The sequence below is a fragment of the Equus caballus genome, chromosome 4, assembly GCF_041296265.1.
Source record: "Equus caballus isolate H_3958 breed thoroughbred chromosome 4, TB-T2T, whole genome shotgun sequence".
Lineage (NCBI taxonomy): Eukaryota > Metazoa > Chordata > Mammalia > Perissodactyla > Equidae > Equus > Equus caballus.
The window spans coordinates 49,499,499-49,522,419 of NC_091687.1; the positions used below are offsets into that span (position 1 = coordinate 49,499,499).

General features: G+C 35.2%; 1 protein-coding gene across 1 annotated transcript in view; it reads right to left on the reverse strand.

Moving 5' to 3' along the window:
* Nucleotides 1-450: 450 nt before the first annotated feature.
* Nucleotides 451-22,921, reverse strand: part of VWDE (von Willebrand factor D and EGF domains) — a 69,542-nt gene continuing 47,071 nt past the window's right edge. The window contains exons 20-31 of the mRNA XM_023639298.2: nucleotides 20,513-20,653; nucleotides 15,246-15,815; nucleotides 13,782-13,877; nucleotides 13,605-13,700; nucleotides 12,662-12,757; nucleotides 12,031-12,126; nucleotides 10,683-10,778; nucleotides 7,086-7,181; nucleotides 6,886-6,981; nucleotides 6,010-6,105; nucleotides 3,667-3,770; nucleotides 451-794 (exon numbers count right to left, since the gene is read on the reverse strand). Coding sequence (XP_023495066.2) covers nucleotides 780-794; nucleotides 3,667-3,770; nucleotides 6,010-6,105; nucleotides 6,886-6,981; nucleotides 7,086-7,181; nucleotides 10,683-10,778; nucleotides 12,031-12,126; nucleotides 12,662-12,757; nucleotides 13,605-13,700; nucleotides 13,782-13,877; nucleotides 15,246-15,815; nucleotides 20,513-20,653 — 1,598 coding nt within the window. The 3' untranslated portion in view covers nucleotides 451-779. The remainder of the gene's footprint in view (nucleotides 795-3,666; nucleotides 3,771-6,009; nucleotides 6,106-6,885; nucleotides 6,982-7,085; nucleotides 7,182-10,682; nucleotides 10,779-12,030; nucleotides 12,127-12,661; nucleotides 12,758-13,604; nucleotides 13,701-13,781; nucleotides 13,878-15,245; nucleotides 15,816-20,512; nucleotides 20,654-22,921) is intronic.

Genomic DNA, 22,921 nt, shown 5'->3' on the forward strand with positions numbered 1-22,921 from the left:
GGTTAGAATTTGCCAGTGAGAAAAAGTTTTCTGAGAGTGAGAAGATGGAAATGAATAGGAAGTCATTATTTTTTTCAGAGGTATTTGCAGCTAGATACTTGGATAGCTGAAAGATTCACAGTGGTTTTCCAGCAAATTTTTGACAATAACCCACTTTGCCTGAGATAGTTGGTGGTAGTTTTTGAAGATTCTGAAGTATTGCAGCAGCTCCAGAAAAGCTTCTGAAAGGCCCCTGCTTGGTGCTTTAGGCTGATGTCTTCAGGCTCAATCTCTCTGACCTTCAGCAGCTGCTTTCCTGACCACCCCTCACTGCCCCCACCCCTACCCCTGGCTCTTCCAACAGTCCTGTGACCTCCCAATTCTACATTAAATACTTTATATCTGGATACATCAAGTGGCTTCTGTTTTGCTGATTGATCCCCGATGATAAAGACACCACCACAGCAAGGATTGGGAAAATATTCAGTTTATTAAATATTGTGAATGTCTGGAATATCAGATACATCATGTCAATATGTAAATATCAAATCACATTTCAAAGTCAAATTTAGATTACCTGGATTTCTTCTTTGCTTTTCTATAAAAATGCTGTTTTTCTATTTTCATTGTTCTATAACAATGACAGCTAAGACCACTCCATATTTTATTAGTTTCTTCAGTCTTTAAAATAGTTTTTAAGATGATGTTCAAATAAACTTCGAGTAGTTTACTCCAACTTTTTCTGAATAAAAATTTCCATTCTTAAGATATAGGCTTGTAATTCATATACTTGACATTACTCAATGGCGTTTTATCTGTAGTAGGAAGAGGAAAATAAAGTTTCAATAAATGTTAGAAAACCATTCCACCCTTACGCATTATTTGCTGCCTCCTTCCCTCTGACATGGTACATAAAGCTCTCTCAGTTCTATGCTTGCCACTAGAGTCTAAGTACTGCTTTTACAAAATTAGGACCTAATCAAGATCATATTTAAATATCAAAACAGTTGTGAGTGAATGGAGCTTGGATACTACCTGACTCCATCTTGGCAAACGGATACATTCAAGAAACATCCATCTTCAGTAAAACTGCATAAATTTTTTCTGATCCTTCAGGAAAAGACTGTTTCAATGCATTGCAACATTTCTCTCCAGTCTCTTTCCCCATCCTTTTCCCTCACCTCACTCTGTCCTATTCAGTGTAGCAACTCATCACAAACTTACATAGTATTTTCTATATACCAGGCACTGTTCTAGGTACTTCACATATATTAACATATTTAATCCCTATAAAAACCCTATGATTAGGTGTCCTTATTAGCCCCATGTTACAGATAAAGAAACAGGCTCAGAGGAGTTCAATACCTTGCCCAAGTTCACAGAGCCAACAAGTGGCAGGGCCAAAGTTAGCAGCTAGGCCGCAGGTTATGAAGCATCTCAAAGATTTTATTAACCCACTCTCCTTAGGACCTCCCTTGACCACTTCCCCTTTCTCTGTGTCTTTTGTTTCTAGCCAGGAATTCTCTTTTTTTGGCTTTTTTTTTTTTTTCCATTGAAATTCTAGCAATCCAATCAATATCCTCCATTTCTTTTTTTCACCCACTACCTCAGGGTGATCCAAGAAGGGCCAGGAGGTGATTTCGCCAGCCTGAACTCTCCTTTGGGAAGGGAGGTCAGAGGGGAGCCGGGAGCAGTTAGGGAGGGTTCTGTCAATACCATAAATGGTAGCTGGGTTTTTTCCTGCTAAAGCAAAATTTGGTTTTTTTACCCTATGTTTAGGAGCCAAAGAAATATCAAAAACGAATGAAATGGCACCAGTGAGCAACCGAACAAAGCTGGAGAGAGAAACGAAGTAAGGAACTTGGGAGAGCAGGTTAGAGCAAAGCAGGACATGTGGCCCTTGAACCAGTCTTTTCATTTTTGTTCTCCTTTTCCTTCCCCGTGATCTTCTGTTCTTTCTTTCCCTAATATGGTTCCAGAGGCAGCCTCTGAAGCAGCATTAATGGAGATGAAGGTGGTCTGCTATTGATCACATGAGGAAAGATTCAGATTAAAGAAATACATCAAAATGGAATACAGAGAAGTAACCAATTTAGTATGTCAGCAGAGTGGAAAGCTTTTGAGGTTATAGGGTTTTCTGTGGCATAAAAATCTCAAATAAAATAAAATAATATATATTTCAGCTACCTTCAAACCCAAAGAACTCAAGCTTTTATTTTTATTTTTTTCAACAATAGCTGATCAAATGAGTTCTCAATAACTTTTGTTTCAAACCATAGTACCATTATGATCTTGTTTTTTTCAAAACGGGGCCATATCCTTCCAGGATGAACACCAGTACTAGGAGAATATAAATACATCCACTTTGCCTTGAAGCCAGACTGATCCAGTATCACACTTCAAGAAGAAAATTCCTTATCATTTTTCAAATTATAGTGCTCCAGCATACTTTGATATTCATGACCCTTAGGCTTTTTGAAGTACTAAATAGCGTATAATTGGTTTTTAAGTTAAAACTAACACTGATTAAGTTTAAGAAATTTTTAAGTTTTGCTGCAATTTTTTGGTGATCATTAGAGCCACCCTGGTATGTGTAGGAATTAGGACTGAAAAAATGTCTCAGCCGTTGATATTCAGAAATTTAAGATTAAAGACCAAAAAAAATTCAGTTTAATCTTAGAGGCACCAGTATGATCACAGAAACTCTTTGAATAGATATTTATATAGCACTGGCTATATAGTGTAGTATATAGTAACTGCGGGACAATTTCAGAAACTCTAAGAAAGCTTCTGCTCTTCCTTTGGTTTCTTGATTTCTGAAATACAAATAAATCCTAATTCTAATGATGGCAAGAGTTTTTTTTATTGCTTTCCCTGGAATGGATTTTAATAGGGAGCAAATGAAGAGAAAGAACACTGTCAGGGAAAAGTATGAGGATAGACAAGGCTTTAGTGACACACGACCCACTAAAAATGTTTAGGCCCACCCCAAATCAATGAAGTAGTGATTCATTGATTTAAAAGTGGTGGATTGGGGGCTGGCCCAGTGGCGCAGCAGTTAAGTGCGCATGTTCTGCCTCGGCAGCCCGGGATTCGCCGGTTCGGATCCCGGGTGCAGACATGGCACCGCTTGCCAAGCCATGCTGTGGTGGGCATCCTACATATAAAGTAGAGGAAGATGGGCATGCATGTTAGTTCAGGGCCAGTCTTCCTCAGCGAAAAGAAGAGGATTGGCAGCAGTTAGCTCGGGGCTAATCTTCCTTAAAAAAAAAAACAAAAAAGTGGTGGATTATTTTTGAGAGGAGTGAGGGTGGCCTTTTGACCCAGTATTTAACCAAAATATAAATCAGTGGTGTCTTAAATCCATATCGTGGAATATTTGCTCTCTCTCAACTCCACTGCCATGAAATAACGCATTACATTTGACAGCTGTATCTGCACAATGAAATTATTTGTGTACATCAAAATTTTGAATAATAAGATAACTCTATAATGACACAGAAATGATTATTTTTAGTTTTAGTTTTTTAGTTTTAGAGGCAAATATAAATCCTTGTATATCTTTTTATTTTGGAAATAAAAGAAAATAAAACATTAACAGATAGGCATCAAATACCAAGTAGAGTATCTGAGTAGCTAGCAGATGTCAATATCTAATATTTATTTTCACTTTAAAATTTAAAATACCTGTATTTTCTTTTCACATTTGTCTCCAGAATATCCAGTGCGGCAAGAGCATACATTGGGAAATACACACCTGCCTCCATAAAGACACTTTTGATTGCAAATTGCTGCAATACACAAATTTTTACAATTACCTTCTTTGATACAAATGCTTGTAACATATTCATTCTAGTGGTCTGAAGCTATTCAGTGACTCACCTACAAAAATAGGCACAAGAATCTATGAATGACCAGCTGCCCTCTTATCTTCCTGCAACCAGAGCATGCGAGTGCGCACACACACTCACACACACATCAAAAAACAAAACACCCAAAACTCAAAACAACACTTTTACAATTTTTGTTTTCTTTAGAGAGGAGTTTCAAATCAGTAGCAGAAGATAGCGCTTAGATTATAATTTGCTTTTTAACAATTTAGCAAAAATTTAAAAGAGACAATTCAGTACTGGCCAGTATATGGAAAAACAGACAACTTTATATACTACCATTGGAAGTTTAATGTGAAACAACTCTTGGAAATTTTCTAAAGATTTTCACAGTCTGTACTAGGAATTTCTTCCTTAAAATCTCTCCCAATGAAATTTTTAAAAATCTATATCTATCTCACTATTTTTCAATATCTATCTATTTATCTATCATCCAATTATCTATCTATCTACCTATCATCTCTCTGTTTACCTACCCACATATACAGAGAAAACGCTGATAATACTTAAAATAGTAATAACTTGTAAATAACTAAAATATTCAACATAAGGGGAAAGGTCAAGTGATTTACAGAATTTATATTATAGAACTTAATGTATCATTTAAAGTTATGCTTTTAAGGACATGGAAAATGCTTTTAAGTAATATCAAATTAAAGTAAGCGTAATATAAAATTATATGCAACAGTTACATTTTTCATGGGAGAGGTATCTGCTTCAATAGCTGATATTGGAAGCTTGCATAATTCAAGAATAATATTCTCTTTGGTATAAATGCAACATCGAAGAGTTACGTTTTCATCACAGCTCTTGTGTGAGGTTAGGCAGGTTGTGTAATGCCCAAAGCTCGACAGCAAAGGAAGCACCATTCACATCACAGACATCACAGATCTGAATATTTACTACAACAGTTTTCCAGCAGATGGCAGCAACACTTCTTGTTCAAATAACAATGTCAATAGTTTCCAGACAGTTGGAAATAAAGCATTTTGAGGAAGGGGACTTTTAAAAATTCACATAAAAGTGCTGCAAGATGCAAAAACAGGGTGCACATCTTCAGGCTGTGTTCAGAGTACCTCAATCTACAATCATGGGAGCATATTTCCACATCAATGTGCTTTTAACATCTCCTCATTCTCTCTCGTGGTCCACAGAGAACTCTCTCCAGAACGAGTAGCCCAAATTGAGGTTCCTAGCTCTTTTTTCTAGATTTTACCATATCTAACTTCCAATCAGAATTATTTATTTTCAAGTACATATTTCTTATGTAAGTACTAGCACTTAATAAATTCTTTGGTAATATTTTCCTAAGATGAGAAATGTATAAATTATGATAGCAATTACTAATAAAATAAAGTTTAAGAGTTATGAAAATTATATGCAGAGTCTCTGATACATGGAAACAGTTTGGTTCATAAGACACTGAAAAGCAGGGCAGGTATTTTTAGTAAAAAAGGCATGGTCATGTTGCAACTGTGTAATTTCAGTTTACAGTACACTTGAACCACCAGTTTTGGAATTACATAATTATTGATCATTTGAAAATATTTTTGCGAGATTTCCAATTTTTCCCATTAAGTTAATCTTCGTTAATATTTTAACATTTTATTTCAGGTTTTCATAAATTTCCAAATTGTATAAAATTTGATTTTCCTCTGTACTCTGAGATCTCATCTTTGTAAAAATTTATGTCTAAAACCATATAAAAATATATTAAAATACCAAAATCTTAACAGAAATTAGTTCTATGTGGTGAAATTTGGACTGAATAATTTTTTAAAGCTTTTTCATATTTTCTATGATTTCCATGATAGATATATATTTATACTATGAAAGAATATTTAAGCTGTATATTAAAATCCTCTGTGGCTCACCTGAGGGAATTTCATTGGCAACCCACAGACCATAATTTGGAATTATCTATGTCATACAAAATATTAATATATTAAGCCATACTTTCTTCTTTTAAATGGATATAAAAATGGAGAAGATTTCCTTTTATTTCGAAAACCATTATTTTTAAATGGATCAGCATGCTGGAATTTTTCCCTGTGGATTTCTCCTAATGCTATACTTTGTTTAATAATGCTAACAGATGCAGGATCAGAACATACAGGAGAAAACAATCCTGTAGGCTTACGTATTTGACACTGCACTCCTTCCCATGAGGCAGGACAATGGCATACATTGGGAGCAATACATTCACCACCATTCTTACATTTCTGAAAGCAAATAGCTGCAAATAGAAATATAAACAAACTAAAAATTTAATTTACTTGTCAAATCCTATCATAAACCACAAAAATTTTCATTAAGGTAAAAAAAAGGCAAACAGTTAAAAATCAATGATTAAAGAATATTTTCCCTTAACATTTTATCAGGAACATTCTCCAATGTCACTACGTATTCTTGGAAAATGATTTTAATGGTTGTATAATATTCCACGGATTGAATGCATTGTGATTTAACTTTTCCCCAGCTGTTGGACATTTATGCTGCTTCTCATTTTTCACTCTAACAAATACACTATAATAGTATCATACAAATATAAAATAATACTATAATGCTGCTAATTTTAAATAACAATTGTATAAAAAGAAAAAAATGAAACATTTGAATGAGAGAGAGCTGCTATCATCTCAAAAACTGCCAGGTGTGAAAACAGTGGCACCCTACCTTGGGAGGTTCTGAAGCGGTTAGCCTGAGCTGGGGCCAAGAAATCAGTAATGTATTAAAACTTTCCCCTGACCCCTACTTAAGATTAGGAGATCAAGAGAAAGATGCGTCATTTATCCAGGAAACTGCAGCGGACCGACTGGAAAACACAGTATATCCTCTTCCTCTGAAAGAATGAGTTCAGAGGACCTCTGACATTTTACTCTTTCCATTTCAAAAAGATACCTCCCAAAGTAGGAACAAATAAGCAAAAATAAAAACAAACAAACAAAAACAAGGAAAAATCTGCTTTGTGTTCCCATAAGGACGCAGCTTTAGCATTTAACAGTATTCCTCTTACGTGTGCCACATTGTTTCCCAATCCAACCAGAAGGACAAGAGCAAATGTTTGGTGCCACACATTTTCCTCCATTCATGCACATGGGATCACAGATACCTTAAGGTAAAAGGATGAAATATCAGTACTTAAATAGCAATAGTTTTGCTATTTAACGTGTTTGCTTTACTTGTAGTTGGCAAATACATTTAGTGGTGTCTTACTTTTTTGGCATCTCCTACCAGTGTATCCTTCACGGCAGGTGCACACATTATTTCTCATGCAGTGGCCACCATTCTTACAGGGAGGGTGGCAGATAGCTGAAAGAACACATGGCAGCAGTCTGTGAATATTACATATTCCATTATTATATATTACATATTGCATCACGTGCTTGTTATCTATGGGGCCATAAGGCAGAGAAATGTGCTCTTGGAATAAAAGATCACAACTGCAAGTCATTAAAACTGTCCTTTCTAAATCATAAAATACAATGCTCATAGCTATAACCCGCTAGTGGGTTAGCACAATTTGAAATGTATTGGTGAAGTGTTCATGACGAATGGAGTCTTCGGTATTATGGTGCACATATTATGAACCTTATCTTCTGTTTCACCATACTTTGAAATAAAGAGTGAAATGGTCTGGGCAAAACCGAGAAAATAAGTCAAAACCTAACTCAAAATAAGAATGAATCTGTTCCTGTGGAAATTAGAAAAATCTCAACAATCTGTCACATGCTATTTAGAAGATACTTCTAAGTTAATGTCTGAAAACCCATGGAGGTCACGAAGGCAGCAATATATATTTGACTAACTCCTGTGAATTCTTGGCAAAAATCTTTTTAACAATAAATCCTTGGCATTTTTGGGAATATATATTGGATAATCTTGAATACACTGTACTAGTATCTTCTATGTATATGATTTTGTTCCATGGAATCCAGAAGTTAATATTTATCGCTCATGAGAGGATTATTATTGCTCTATGTTTCTTCCAGATATGACAATTAAATGCAGTTATTTAAAAAATAATAATACATAAGCAAACATGCCTGGAAATTTTTAAATTTAATTTTTCCCTAAATAATAATTAAGTGGATTTAAGTCTGTATTTTAAAAATGAATGTCAAATTAACTGGTTTCAGTAACAGAGCTGTTGCAGACTGACCCCTTTAGAACTAGATCCATCATTAATAACTGTTTTCTTTATTTCCAAATACTGTAAGGAAAATTCAACTGATTTCCAGTGGGTTTACAAATGAAAATAATGTAGCACTTTATGTAACAATATAACTGAATAATTTTAGCAAATGGATAATTTCTACTATTTTAGACTACTTTAGTTAGTTGAGTCTGCTTTCTCTGGCATTTTTTTTTTTTTTTTAAAGATTGGCACCTGAGCTAAGACTGTTGCCAATCTTCTTTTTTTTCCTGCTTTTTCTCCCCAAATCCCCCCAGTACATAGATGTATATTTTAGTTGTGGGTCCCTCCAGCTGTGGCATGTGGGACACCGACTCAGTGTACCACTCGTCACTCATCAGTGGTGCCATGTCCGTGCCCAGGATCGGGACCAGTGAAACCCTGGGCCACCAAAGCGGAGCGCAGGAACTTAACCACTCAGGCCACAGGGCCAGCCCCTCCCTGGCATTTTTTATTGGTACTTTTTATAACAGGGAAAAGCTTTTACATTTTCTGCTTTCTAATCTTTATACAACTTAATATTATTTCTATTTATTAGGAAAAAATGTATTCTTTCCATTACAAAAACACCATAGGAAATAACTATGGTTAGAAATTTAAAACTAAAAAAAAAAAGAACAGAAGACCTATTTATAATGGGTAACCTTGCTATAATCAATATTCATCTACTCCACAAAACTTGAGTGTAGAGATAAATATTACATTTAGACAAAAAAGTATACATAATTAAAGTAACATGGAGAAACAGCATAAAACTTAGGCTTGGTCATGCTCACCCCTATTCCTAATTTTAGGAAAAGAAAGGTTAGGAGAAAAATCTACATTCACACATATATTTATGAGATTCTCTAGGCTTCAGATGGATCTTCCATCAAACTCCAAAGAGAGCCAAGTAATTCAGCCTCACTCTCCGTGTGGAATGGGCTCATGGCACTCAAGGGATGAAGGAAATTGGAAGATGCATTTAATCATCTCTCCAGCCTCACATTTAAAGCTTTGCTTATTAATAGAGTAGTTTAACTCTTTCATGATGTTTCTAGCTCAATTTTTCTCTTCCTATTTTGAAATCTTTTAGAACACAGTATATGTTCCCCATATTTACCTTTTAATCATGTTCTGCCTAATTTATTCAATGGTCTTCCAAGTGTGTACATCTTCCCTTCCCATCATGTGAGCTCACATAAGGCTCACAAGGGGATGTGATCTAATAAGAACAAAGACTGTGTTTTTTTTCTTCTGCATCTTCTGTAGCATGTCTTAATGACAATAATACTATTACTTAATGCTACTAGCCATGTGCTATCTGTATGTGCAGGTGGTCCACTCTATGTCTCACCTGTGCCTCACAGCAACTGTCTAGTTCAAATTTGAAACTCAAGAAGTCTGCGGTCTGGGGACTTTAAGTACATTTTCAAAATCCATGCCGGCTAGGAAGTTGTAGAGACTGGTTAATTCCAAAACCTGCCAACATGACATATATTCAATAGATGATTTTTAGTTCAACTTAATAATTCAGAGATTTCACTCCTTTCCCAGTTAAACTGCTGACATAAATTTTAGAGGAGAACTTTTCTTACTATATCTTTCATCTACTGCAAATAGCATGAGAGACGTAAGCTTTCCGTTTTCCTCCTTACATTCTCCACTCAAAACTACACTATAACTCATAAACTTGGATTTAGACAGTCTCCTAGTTTGGAAGATTTTCCTTAACTTAGTCCTTACTTCTTTCCATTTCACAAACTGATTTCTTAGAGGAAACCTGATTTAGAGGAACTCTTTCCCTATGCCAATATATTTGGTATCAGAGTGATGATTTGTTCTCTGCCTCAATTGCAACCTAAGAATCCTAGCCAACCTCCAAACGAAAGAAATGGGATTAAATCAAAGTGTGACATGGCAGGGAAAGTACAGATTTTAGGATTTAAATTATGACATATTCTCACATGCTTTTACTAAAAATCTACACTATATTCTGCATAAACTCAAAAATATGAAGATGCAGAAAATACATTTTGAATTTCATTTATTGACATTAATTCATGACTATACTGTCAGCCTCAGGAAGCGCCCATTATTCTGAAAAAACCTGTAGCATTAACTATATGAGGGAAAGTGTTAAAATAACAGGACATGAAGGGGAAAAATGAAGCATCTTTATGTCTCCATGTCACCTTGCATAGCGCCGTACATAGGTGGCTCCTCATAAATGCTTAATGAAACAAGTCGAGAGAGATCATGAGATAATAGTGACATTAGATTGACCACAAATCAAACATTTTTGCTGTGAAGACAATAAAAATGACACCATTCCATTACAATAGACTGAAAAGGAACTTTCCCTATTTGTTTCACACCTTAGTCCTACAAAACCGCACAATCACCAAGGTTGTGAGCCTAACATATGTTGAATAAATATAACCATTTTTCACAATAACTCTGATCTGTTTCTATGAAGTGGTCATGTGGTGGCTAAATCTGTAACATCTCAAGAAGAAAAATAGAGAAAAAAATAAATAGCATCTTCCCTTTTGAAACTCGTCTCTTTGTGTTTACTCAGAGCTCTGTTTATGTCTAACTTTCCCTTTGCCTTTTATTTATAAAGAAAGAATAATTACCATTCTGACACTGTGCACCGAAGAATCCATTTTGACAGAGGCAAGTGTTCGGCTTATTACAGGAACCACCATTGAGGCAAACGGGGTCACACAAGGCTAATGAACAGCAGGAGGGAGAAAGACCATAAAAGTTTTATTATTTAAAAAATGAAAGCGGCACAGAAGTACAAAATGGTGATACTGAAATATTTTATTTTTACTGCAAGTAAAACCCATAACCTATAATTAATTAGACTTTGCCAAACATAAGAGGAATGAAATAACTGGTTAATAGCTTTGAAAATCTGTTCATTAAGTTGACAAATAATACCAAGCTAAGAATATGGAGGCTACAACTGAATTCAGAATGCCCTTCTTAAGCTGAAAAAGTGATTGAAAGTTAGGAGAAGACATTTCAACAGCACGAACAGGATGGTCTGTAATCTGCTCAAATACATGTGGCCATATGTACCTCTTGAAGTCTCCTTCCCAGTTGGAATAGGAACACGGCACTCAGTCCTAGCACACTAAAAACATTCTTTGTTTCTGCTTCTTTATATTTGTTATACTTTGAAAGGCACCCCCAGCTCCATTTTTCAAGCCAGATTTTAACCATTCTTCAAGGTCTACCTCAAATACTATTTTCTTCCAAACTGCACTTTCCAGAATTTAATTTCTTTCTCCTCTGCTTCCAAGGAATTGTGTATTTATTACATTACTTATTAGAACCCAACTTGCATCATAGTCTTTTTTATAATTGCGTCCCATGTCTTCTTCATTAATGATATACTACTTGAAATGAGGGCAAAAATCAAATTGATCTCTGTTTGCCTTTGCATCATGCTTCACACATAGTTAGCAAGCTGGAAAGGCTGAGTTACATTTATGTTGAGAAAAGTTATTAGATCAAAAGGGATTGAACATAGAAAATTGCAAATGCTGCTGCCAAGGAAGTAAGTCTTATGCTGTGATAAATAAATGGGATAATGTGATGGTGTCCGCTTAACTCAGAATTGCTCGAATGTTTAATGAAATAGAATATCTGTGTTATAACAAAAAAAAACTTGAAAGGGATCTAAAAGATGCAACAGAGATATGTTTCTCTCTACCATAAGACAAGTAGATGAGGGAACTATAAAGGCAAAAAAAGAAAAAGTGTTGGGTTGGATAATGGTAAAGCTGAAACACACTCCGTGGTCCAGAATATGAATGAAGATGAAAGATAGGGTTTTAAAAGTCTGTCTGAAATAAAAACTTCATAGCAATCTTCTCAGACTAGTTTTATATTTTTGGGTGCAAGTCTTTAGGACATTGTGCATTTTAAATTCCTTTTAATTGACATAGTCATTGAAAATATTTCTGATTTTACCTGTGCTACAGGTGGGTCCATACCAGCCAGGCTTGCACAGGCAAACATCTGGTGTAAGACATTCACCTCCATTTTCACAGTGCCTGTTACAAACCACTAAGTTCACAGAATAAAAAGAAAAGGAAGGTAAATTAGGCTTGGAATTGGTCATATTATTGGCGGTTTCCTAGCTGGCTCATAACTGCCAATCACATTCTCTAATGAATAAAATCAGAGAGAAAGATAAAAATAATTTATCCTTTGGCATTAAATGGTCTCCAATTCTCACATTCAGAGATATATATATATATATATATATATATTTGCTAATAGAGATGGGGAAAGTAGAAAATCATTGAGCTGAATGGTAAACAAGATTTGACTATCTGAGAAAATTGTCAGTTACTGATGAAAGTAATCATAGACATAATTAAACAAGGTAGATTTATATGCAAATCAACAAATTGGAATTGTTATCTCAAAGAAATGGTCATGGATAGAGTCAAGAAGAGAGTATGCAGAATGATAACCGTCGTAATAAATCATGAGTGTATGTTTTTTACTTAGGATTTGGGTTTATCTCAGCATTAGAGCCATCAACTATCCAAAAGAACAACTTCATTATATTAGACTGCAAGAGAGCTTTGCTTACTTGTTTCACATCTTGGTCCTACAAAACCATAAGGACAAGTGCAGAGATTGCCAGCCAAGCAGGTGCCACCATGTAGACAAGGTGGGCTGCAATGTTCTGCAAACACAGATTATGTTAGTAAGTCAGCTCTTAATTAAGAAAAAAGTCAGTTTACATTTATCAAGCACAGCCACAATGAAACTTTATTTTAAGAGTAATTTATAATAAACTCAGTTCTCTTTTACTATAAAATTTACTTCTGGGAGATTGACTATATGAATTCACACTCTGAGAACACTCACAAATTATCAGCATGTTTTGCTTTATAAAACTTTTGGTTACCTGGATGAAAATAATGATCTTAGTTTTCACCTGAAAAGTAAAACTTGGACTTATGCATTCCTGCCCTACAAATAGAACAATTTTATATTTCCATGATTATTTTCATATGCCATTAATATTGAATGTTTGCTAGTTCACTCTAAATTTACTTTAATTTGTTAATGTGCCTTGCCTTGTCATGAAAGCATTTAACATGGCTCTCAGTTTATTAATAATTAACGATTTCTTCTTGCTGTCTGATATCTTCTAATTATCAGTATTTAACACTTCCTTGGAACCACGTTTGACACGTCACTCAATAATCAGGAGTCCTTTGATTGACACTAAAATATTTATAGGGATATGGTACCTTATAACTAAATCTCAAAAAAGTATTTCTTTAGATAACTTTACCAAGGACAAATAAGCTTTTGATCTTTGGGTCTCTGATTTTGAAAATTTAAGTTTTTAAACTCTTCAAATTATTTTTAATAGATGTTTAAAAACCTTAGACTCCATCACCAGCATTAATGAATATATATTAGTATATATACAGTAAAAGCTGAATTATCTTTAAAAAGGTTTCTAAGAGAGGATTGTTTTATTTTGGCTCTATTATTTGATTTTTAATTTGAATTATCACCTTCATCACAGGTTGCTCCACCACGCCCTGGGGGACATTCACAAACGTTAGGCTTAATGCATTTTCCATGGTTTTTGCAATCAGGATGACATAGAGCTGTATAAAATAAAGCTCATGGTTTAGAAATCTCAATTATCAATGAAATTCACTGTGCAAACTAATGAGTGCTGTACGTACCAGTTTGGCAGTTGGAACCAGCGTAACCAGTTTTACATTTGCATACGTTGGGGGCAACACACTCCCTGCTTTTTCCACATGGGTGTCTACAAATGGCTGCAAAAACCAAGGGAAAAAGGCTGAATTGTTGATACAGCATATACATGTTGCCTGTAGACTTAGTTATAATAAAAGTAAACCTCTCTGAAATTTGAAAATTTTGATATTGTTATCCACAATAACCACTACGTTTATCCATAAAATTATTTTTCCCTTATATTTGTTTTACTACTAGATTGGCTGAGGAAAATGATTAATAGAGTAAGAAAGAAGTACCATATGTGGTAATTATTCTGATAGCAAAACCTGATATCAGGGATGGCTTCTAACCACAAGTGGGATTACAGTCTTTTCCAGAGGGCAGATGTTTTGGCTACTTAATAATTAGGTAAATGTTGGTGAAGCCAGGGAACATCGGGATTTCAAAGAGCAAGATACCAGGAACACACCGTAAGCTTATAGGTTTGTATTCCTTAAGCTTCTCTAACAACCTGATATATTCTAACTGGTAAGCATTCAACACTTCCTGAGGCAAGTGAAATGCATGACATTGTTTTGTTTTGTTTGTTAATAATAAGGAGTTTTATGTTATAAACATTTAAGTATTGAAGATTTACTACCATTAGTCCTACAGAAAAAAAGAAAAAACAAATTTCCTCTCTGTAATACTGAGAACAAAGGAACACTCCAACAGCTCTATGCTTAAGCTGGTCTCAAATAAATCAAAACACAAACCAAACAAAACAGTAAGAACAACACAAAATAGCTTCCATGTTGTCAAAGCCAGAAATTTGATTTGCATTAGAGAAAACAATGCTGATAATTGTGAAAAGAAGTAAACACTCTTTTCAAAATTAAAGTGATGCCCAACTTGTTTTCTTCTCAAGAGTTGGAGGAATTACAGAGAAATCTAATTTATGCAAATAAGGAAGTATGCCAGATTTAGTCATTTAAAGTGCTAAATACCCACTGTGAGCTAAAAAGAACCCAGACCACATTGTTATTTTCTTTCTCTAGCTGCTTAATGCCAGGAAAGTCCTCAACCCTCTAACTCTGCTTTCTCATCTGTAAAATGGGAAAAATAACACCCAACATCTGGAGTTCTTGTGGATTATGTGACATAACTGATAAAGAATTTTTCCACAGACCTTGGAACACAGTAGGTACTCAATAAATATATTTATAATATATATTATATAATTATAATGCTATATAATATTAACATTATTTAAAAAAATCTCAGAAACACTAGTTTTTATGTTTTTTGAAATGTGAAGAGAAAACACACAAATAAATTGATAAATTGAATAGAAATGAGTGAAATAAATGGAATAAGCAGAAATTAATAAATAGAAAAGAATATTTTCTAAATTAAATGTAAACTACATAGTTTTCTTTATATCTTCTGAAGAGTTGCCATACTACCTCTGCAATTGATACCATCTCCGTAATACCCAAAGGGGCAGCGTCCACATCGGAAGTGACCATCTGTGGTTGGCACACAGGAAACACCAAGAAAGCAAGGTGATTCAGCACAAGTTGATAATTTGGTCAATCCAGGCTTTTCTGGCAAAATAGCGATTGCTCTAGTAACTGATGATGCAAACTCATTCTTATACTGTGTGTAACTTTGGGTAGACCTGTTAGTTGAAGAATTATACCCTCTTGCTTCTGTTTGGATGGTGCCCTGGATAACAGCCTTTACTTCACCATGGAAGCTGTTTAGCTTGGTGCGTAAAGAACTATGATTGTTCACAGGAACTTCCCACTCATCCAGGCTGAGATTTGTATTGAGGATATGATCCACATATTCAAAATCTGATATCTGATGGGAAATAGGCTTCTCTGAATTATTCATTTGAGTTGTAACTGATTTTAATGAGAAGAGTGCAATGTCGTTGGTTGTGTCCGAGAACTTTTTGATAGTAGCAGGACTATGGGTAAGGCTTGTACCAATTAGTGAATGCTCTGTTGATGATGGCTGAAATTTTATATCTAAAGTGCCAAAAAAGAAAAAAAAGTTAGTCAATAACATTTATTACTGTTTGGCTCTACCCACAGTATTTAACATTAAGTAATTCATCCCTTCATTTAATGTCTGTTAGATGTATAACACTATACTAGGAGCCCTGCAGTAATAAGTCATCACACAGTTCCCACCTCCAAGGAACTTATAATCTATTTGGATACACAAGATAAGACAGAAGGTTAAAGAGTATAAAAGTTAAAGAAAAATAACTAATAACTTTATTGAGTTAGAAATAGCCAACAAACATTTATTGACTACCTAATACACATCAGGTTCACAGCAAAGGAGAACACAGCCCCATCCTTGAGAAACTCGCTGTTGTCAAGGACACAGACTTGTGAGCAACTCAACACAGCAACTGTGATCACCGCTATAGGAGTGGCAGTCACAAAACCCATAGGAGCAAAGAGCGAACAACTAATTTCAGCTGGAAAGGGGAGGACAGAAACAAAATGCTTAGGTGAAAATTGTTTGGTAAGTTGGATAAATGCTATTTTGTATGAGAGGCAAAGAACTGTGGCTCCAATCATTTTACCCATGTGACAAAATGAGACTTTACTTCCCTATCTTTCTTGATTACTTAACTAGAAATTAAAACATGTTTGTGTGTCTTCTTTTTGAAGGGGGAGTTTCATCATTTTTTCTCTCTTCCAGGTACTTTATTTTCCTTATAACTCTTTTTTTTATTTCTTTGGTATGGAAAAGTCTAATTTTAGAGCATGGGCATACTTTAAGCAGTCACTAGACGTGTTTCCCTTTTACACTCTCTACCGCCAATGTAGGGTTTGATTTTACACCATTTTCATGCAACCCTCACAATATGAGACAAGAAAAAACCAAACCAAACTCAATCAAAATCAGAAAAAGACAGAAGACAACAAACTAAAAACAAAAGTAAAAAGTAATCCTTAACATAACTGACAAACAGAAACAAGGGCAATGGAAGATTTTTGGTAATTTTGAGGACTTCATAAAACCCAGACATCACGTGGCTTCAGACTCAAACAAGAGTGAACCAAATATAGCCCCAACTAGAAATAAGAGCAAAGCAAGAAGCACAGTTAAGTGTCAACAAATAGAAAGAGCAAGAGGCCCTGGCCCACCAGTTCTCAGAGGAACTGATTAAGGCCCTGCCTTAGAACATCCGGGGCAGGTCAGGCTCCCCTCCCCCAGGCGCTGTGCACTGAAGGACTGTTCCTTCTCGTCCCAAACTGCCTTATGTGAACCTCTCCCTAGGAGAGGTTTTGGTATTAGGATTGGAGGAAAAAGTGGAGAAGAATCGGAATTAATTCTAGATTCCTAAAAAAAATAGCAGAAGAAAGGAAGGAAGGACAATTTATTAGCACCCGAATATTAGTAAAATACATTGTTTTATTTTGAAATTTAACATAATGACCTTCATGTTCATATTACAGTACATATCAGAAATATCTAAAAAATTACAAATAGAAGAACTGTGAGTGGATATTTGCCTTACCAATATTAAGGTGTATTATAAAGCCAAACTAATCAAAGCAATGCATTACTGGCATAGGAAAAGACTGTTAGATTTAAAAAAACCATAATAACAAGCTCAGAAATATATCTCAATATATATGTGAATTTAATAAATAAAAAACATGGTATTTAGGAGCCAGCCCAGTGGTGTAGTGGTTAAGTTCACGAACTACGCTTCAGCAGCCTGGGGTTTGGAGGTTCAGATCCCAGGTGTGGGACTGTGCACAGCTTATCAAGCCATGCTGTAGCAGCGTCCCACATGCAAAATAGAGGAAGACTAGGACAGACATTAGCTCAGGGACAATCTTCCTCAAGGAAAAAAGAGTGAGATTGGCAACTGATGTTACCTCAGGGCCAAACTTCCTCACCAAAAAGAAAAAGGTATTTAAATTCAGTGTGAAAAGTGTGACTTATTTTGCAAATGATAATACATAATTACTTATTCATCTGGAAGAAAAATAATATTAGACCTCTAACTCATTTCATAAATTAATAAATTCCAGATGGATTAAAAACTAAATGGAAAATATAAAATAATAAACATCATATAAGATAATTTAAGACATCACATGCATAACATAGAAGTTGGGAGATCCTTGTCAATGGAAGCTATAAATAAAAGCTGTAAAAAAGATGCCTATATAAAATTTTAATATCCCTGCATAAAATGACAACATAGATTGAGGTAAGCCACATAAAAAAGATAAATTCAAGTACATGTTATGTAAAGGAAGATAGACCAGAATATAGAAAATATTCTTAAAAATCTACAAAAAGTCAAAGAAAAGTTATGAACAGACAATTAATAGAAAGGAAAATCTAAATGATTATTTGAAAAAAACAATTAAATAGATAACATTTGGCAAGTTCTATCCAGAAAAAAAAGAGTGGGAAGATACAACTAAAAAACCTTGGAGATAAGAGAAGAGAAAAAACTGCATATATGGAGAGAATTTTAAATTATACAAGAATACTACAGATAATTTTAAAATAAGTTGAAATCTCCATGAGATAAATGATTTTTTTGCAAAATATAAATGCTCAAATTGACTAAGAAAGAGGTAGATTAAGTGATAGAACAAATGCCATGAAAGTAATAGAAAAATAATCTAAAATCAACCCCTAAATGATGCCAGGACAGATGATCTAATGGAAAAAATTTACCAAATAATCAAGGAAAGACTATTTTACAAAACTGTTGCAAAGCACAGAAAGATATAGAAAGTTTTATAAATATTCAGGTAGTATTATCTTATAGATAATATTATTTGTGAAAATACATAAAAATTTTAAACAAAATACTGAGACAGCACATAAAACCTTGACCAGCTTAAACTATTTTGCTTCCTTATAGCAGGCTGTTGGTTAATTAAACTTTGCTCAATAACAGACAGCACTGTGCATGAACCAGGCAGGGACCCATAGCCTCAGGACAATCCTGGAACCAAGAACCTTCAGAAATGTTGCCACCTGAGCCCTTTATGAAGCAAGAAGTCCTTCAATAAGGAAAGTCTGGCTTCCAGAAGTTTGATTACCATATATCAACTGATTTGAGACTAGCAAATAAGCTTCTGCCCCTAACCCCTTAAATTTCACCCTGAACTCTGGACTGGGGAGACAGATTTGAGAGCCTTGCCTTCTGTCTCCTTGCTGGTCAACCTCACAATAAAGCTTTTTCTTATCTCAAAAGCTGGTGCTATAGTATTGTCTTCTATGCACATTGGGCAGCAAGCCCTAGCTTCGTAACGATACTACCAAATCAAATGCAGCAGTGTAGTTACAGATTACCACATCAGGACAAAACAGACCTGTATCTCTACTAACACAATTACAGTACATAATTACACTAAGATATTAATGAAGAAAATAATATAAAGTAATGTTAAAAAGTAATTTGATACTTCAATCTTTTGTTAAAAACACTCTGAAAAACTCTAAGGAAACATTAACAGAAATTACAGCAAGTAAAAAAATGACACTGAAAAAGCATTTGGTAAAATGTAAAACCCATTCCTGATTTAAAACTAAAGAGGAAATTCTGAGCAAAAAATAAAGGAAAACTCCTTAACTGGATGAAGTGTTTCTAGCAGAAATCTACAATGATGTCATACTCAATGGTGAAACATAGGAAGAATTTCCATTAAAACCATTAAGAATCAAAGTTATTCCATGCGTACGCACTTTCACTGGAGGTCCCAGCCACTACAATGAGAGTCTAAGTGTGAGAGCTGGGACTCTGCAGTTAGATTGCGCAAATTCAAATCTCCCTTCTACAATTTACAAACTCTGTAAATCTGAACAGATCACTTAATCTATCCATGCCTCTGTTTACACATCTGTAAAATGGAAATAATAACCTTTCCTGTATATGGCTATTATGAGGATCGAATGAGATAATACATAAAAAATACTTACCTAGTGCTGGCATGTCATAAATATAGACTAAATCTTAGTTACTATTATAATAAAAAAGTAAATAAGAGTAAAAGACAAACTCACTGTTTGCAAAAAATATTATTGTCTACCTATAAAACCAAGAAAGAGAATCAACTACAAAAAAGTAATGTAAATAAGAGTGTCTAGTAAGGCAAGTGGATGCATGAATAACATAAAATCATGATAGTTCTCTTATATTGCAACAATCAACAATATCTTGCCAGATGAACAACTGCAATGATATTTTGTAAAATGAACAGCTAATATTACAGAATGACAGATGACAAAGAAAGCTAATGTGAACTGTGCAAGATCTTTATGAAGACAATCATGGAATGTTACTGAATAAAATGAGAATTATAAAGAGAGCACTATGAAGAGGGAGAGGCCTTATGAACTAATGAGTTTCTGATTACTTCTAGGGTTTGAGCAGATGTTGGATGACCAGGGATTCAAAGAATGTAAGTTTGAAATGGTCACTTTCAACCATAAACTTCCCTGAAATCACTTTAAATAACATCACTTGCTCCTTATGCAACATGAATCATTTTTATGGAATATAAGCCAGAGGATTTAATAGATTAGTAAGAAAAAGAATAATTTGTAAGCTGCATATACAACCTTAGGTGATCTTTCTAACAATAAAAATACCTGAGGAATAACTATGCTGGTCTTCTGGAAGACAAATGGGAGGTATTGTCCTCAGATTTTAACTAAGACCGTTACTTACTAGAGGCATTTCCATTTGTTGGCTTAACATGCCTCTCCTTCTGTGTGGCGTTTTCACCATCCTCTTCCTTAGTTACACTTTTCTCAGACCTTGTGTGAACCACAGTATGTGTAGTAAATTCATTTAAAAACTGCGTTTCAACTGTAAATGTATACATGAAAAACAGATAGTTAAACCATTATAAAACCAAAGCACTGCGAATAAGAGCATGCAATACAAATGCCACCTGGATTGAACCGTGCAAATTAGAGAACTAGCTTAAATGTTATCTCTTCAGGAAATCTTTTCGTTATGGACTGAGCTGTTTTCCCCAAAATTCATGTGTTGAAACTCTAACTCTAAATGTGACTGTCTTTGGAGATGGGGCTATTAAGGAGGTAATTAAGGTTAAATGAGGTCATTTAATTGGGCCCCCATCCAGTAGGACTGGCGGCCTCATAAGAAGAGGAGAAGAACAAGGAGTGTGCATGTGAGGATACTGTGACAGCGGCCATCTGCAAGCCAAAGAGAGAAGCCAGAAACCAACCTTGCTGGCACCTTGATCTTGAACTTCTAGCCTCCAAAACCGTGAGAAAAAAAAAATTTCTATTGTCTAAGTCACTCAGTCTGTGGTATTCTGTTAGGGCAGTGCGAGCTGACTGACAGATGTTTCTAAGGTCCTATTCACCCACGCAATCAATTTCGTCCACCTGTGTTCTCCCACAGAACTTTGTCCTTCTTTGTGCCTTTCTGTGTCTCTTCCACTAGTAAGCAACCTCAAGAATAAGAACTGTGCTGTGTCTACTTTTACAGTCATTGGCTCTGGTACCTACTATAAAACTAACTCAACAATACCAACAACAACAAAAAATTATTTTGTGTTAACAAGCATCTTCTTAAAATACACAAGTGCTTTTGACAGAGTTAAGAAATTTATTGGTCATTCATGTGTAATGGGATTTGATTCAACTTGCTTTCCTCTTAAATTCCACTCCACAAAGGTTTTATTGAGAGAATGGGCTTCTGTTTGGAAAAGACAGCTGTTAGATCACTTTAGTGCATAGAGTGGAAGGTGTGATACTGTTGAGTGTTTGGGACTGGATGTTTAGAGGGAAATGTGGGTAGCTGAACCAGTAGGGAACTCCCCTTACCATCCTGTACTGTGCTCCTCAAGTCTATTAGTTTCAGTGCTAGAGACGCCCAGCCCAATTTGAAGCACAAGGTGATATTACATAATTTATATATATTTGTCTTCAAAATCGGGTCTCATTCGCTTAATGATACCGAAGCACCATATATAAGACACTGTCTTGTCTTCTATAATTTACTTTTATTTTTTAAGTTTTTAAAATGTTGTTATTCACTAATTTTTTGTCCCGTTTTCCCTAGTTCTAAGTGTTATCCTTGGGCAATTTCATCCATGACTGATGACCCTAAGAATTGTATCTTTAACTTAATCCCCTCTCCTGAGCTCTACTTGGAGAGTCCATAGTCACCTCAGCCTCTATGTATCCAAACTGAATTTATTATCTCTCCCCTCCAAAACCAATGTTTCTTCCTTATATGTCCCTTGTGTCTTAGTCAGCTCAGGCTGCCATAATGAAATGGCATAGATGGGTGGCTTAAACAACAGAAATTTATTTTTTTAACATTCCAGAGGGTGAGAAGTCCAAGATCAGGGTGCAGGCCCACTCAGTTCCTGGTGAGAGCTCTCTTCTTGGCTCGCAGAAAGCCACCTTCTTGTGTCCTGACATAGCAGAGAGACAGTAAACTCTCCAGTGTCTCCTTTTATAAGGACACTAATCCTATGGGATCAGGGTTCCTCCCTTGAGACCTCATTTAACCTTAATTGCTACCTTATTCCAAATACAGCCACACTGGGGGTTTCGGATTCAACATACGAATTTTAGGGGGACACAATTCAGTCCACAGCAATATAAATGCCTATTCTACACACTCATTCACCTAAACCAATCACTTGAAATTTAATAACTCTTTCCCTCACCTTGCTAATCCCAATCACTGACAACTTGCTTCTTTAGTGTCTCTTTCATCCAATGTCTCCTCATCTTAGGTCAGCAGATCTTCATGTCTTTCCCATCTGTTTGTAATACTATCTTAACTCTTTTTCTCACCTTCAAACTTACACAGTTCCTTACCTGCAAGTGCTCCATCCTCCATGCTGCTCTCAAAAAGACCCTCTCAAATCCAAACCTTATTATGTTTCTCCTGGTTTCTCAGTGATCTGGCCACTAGCTACCTCTCTAGCTTCAACTCTTGTAGCTGCCCCCCTTACCCTCTATATTTCAAACACACCGAATTATTCAGAGTGCCCAAGTAGTGCTGTGCTGTTACATGCCTCTGTACCTTTGCTCATGCTGTTTACTCTGCCTAAAAGCCTTTCTCTCTCTTGATCAGATGCATCAGATT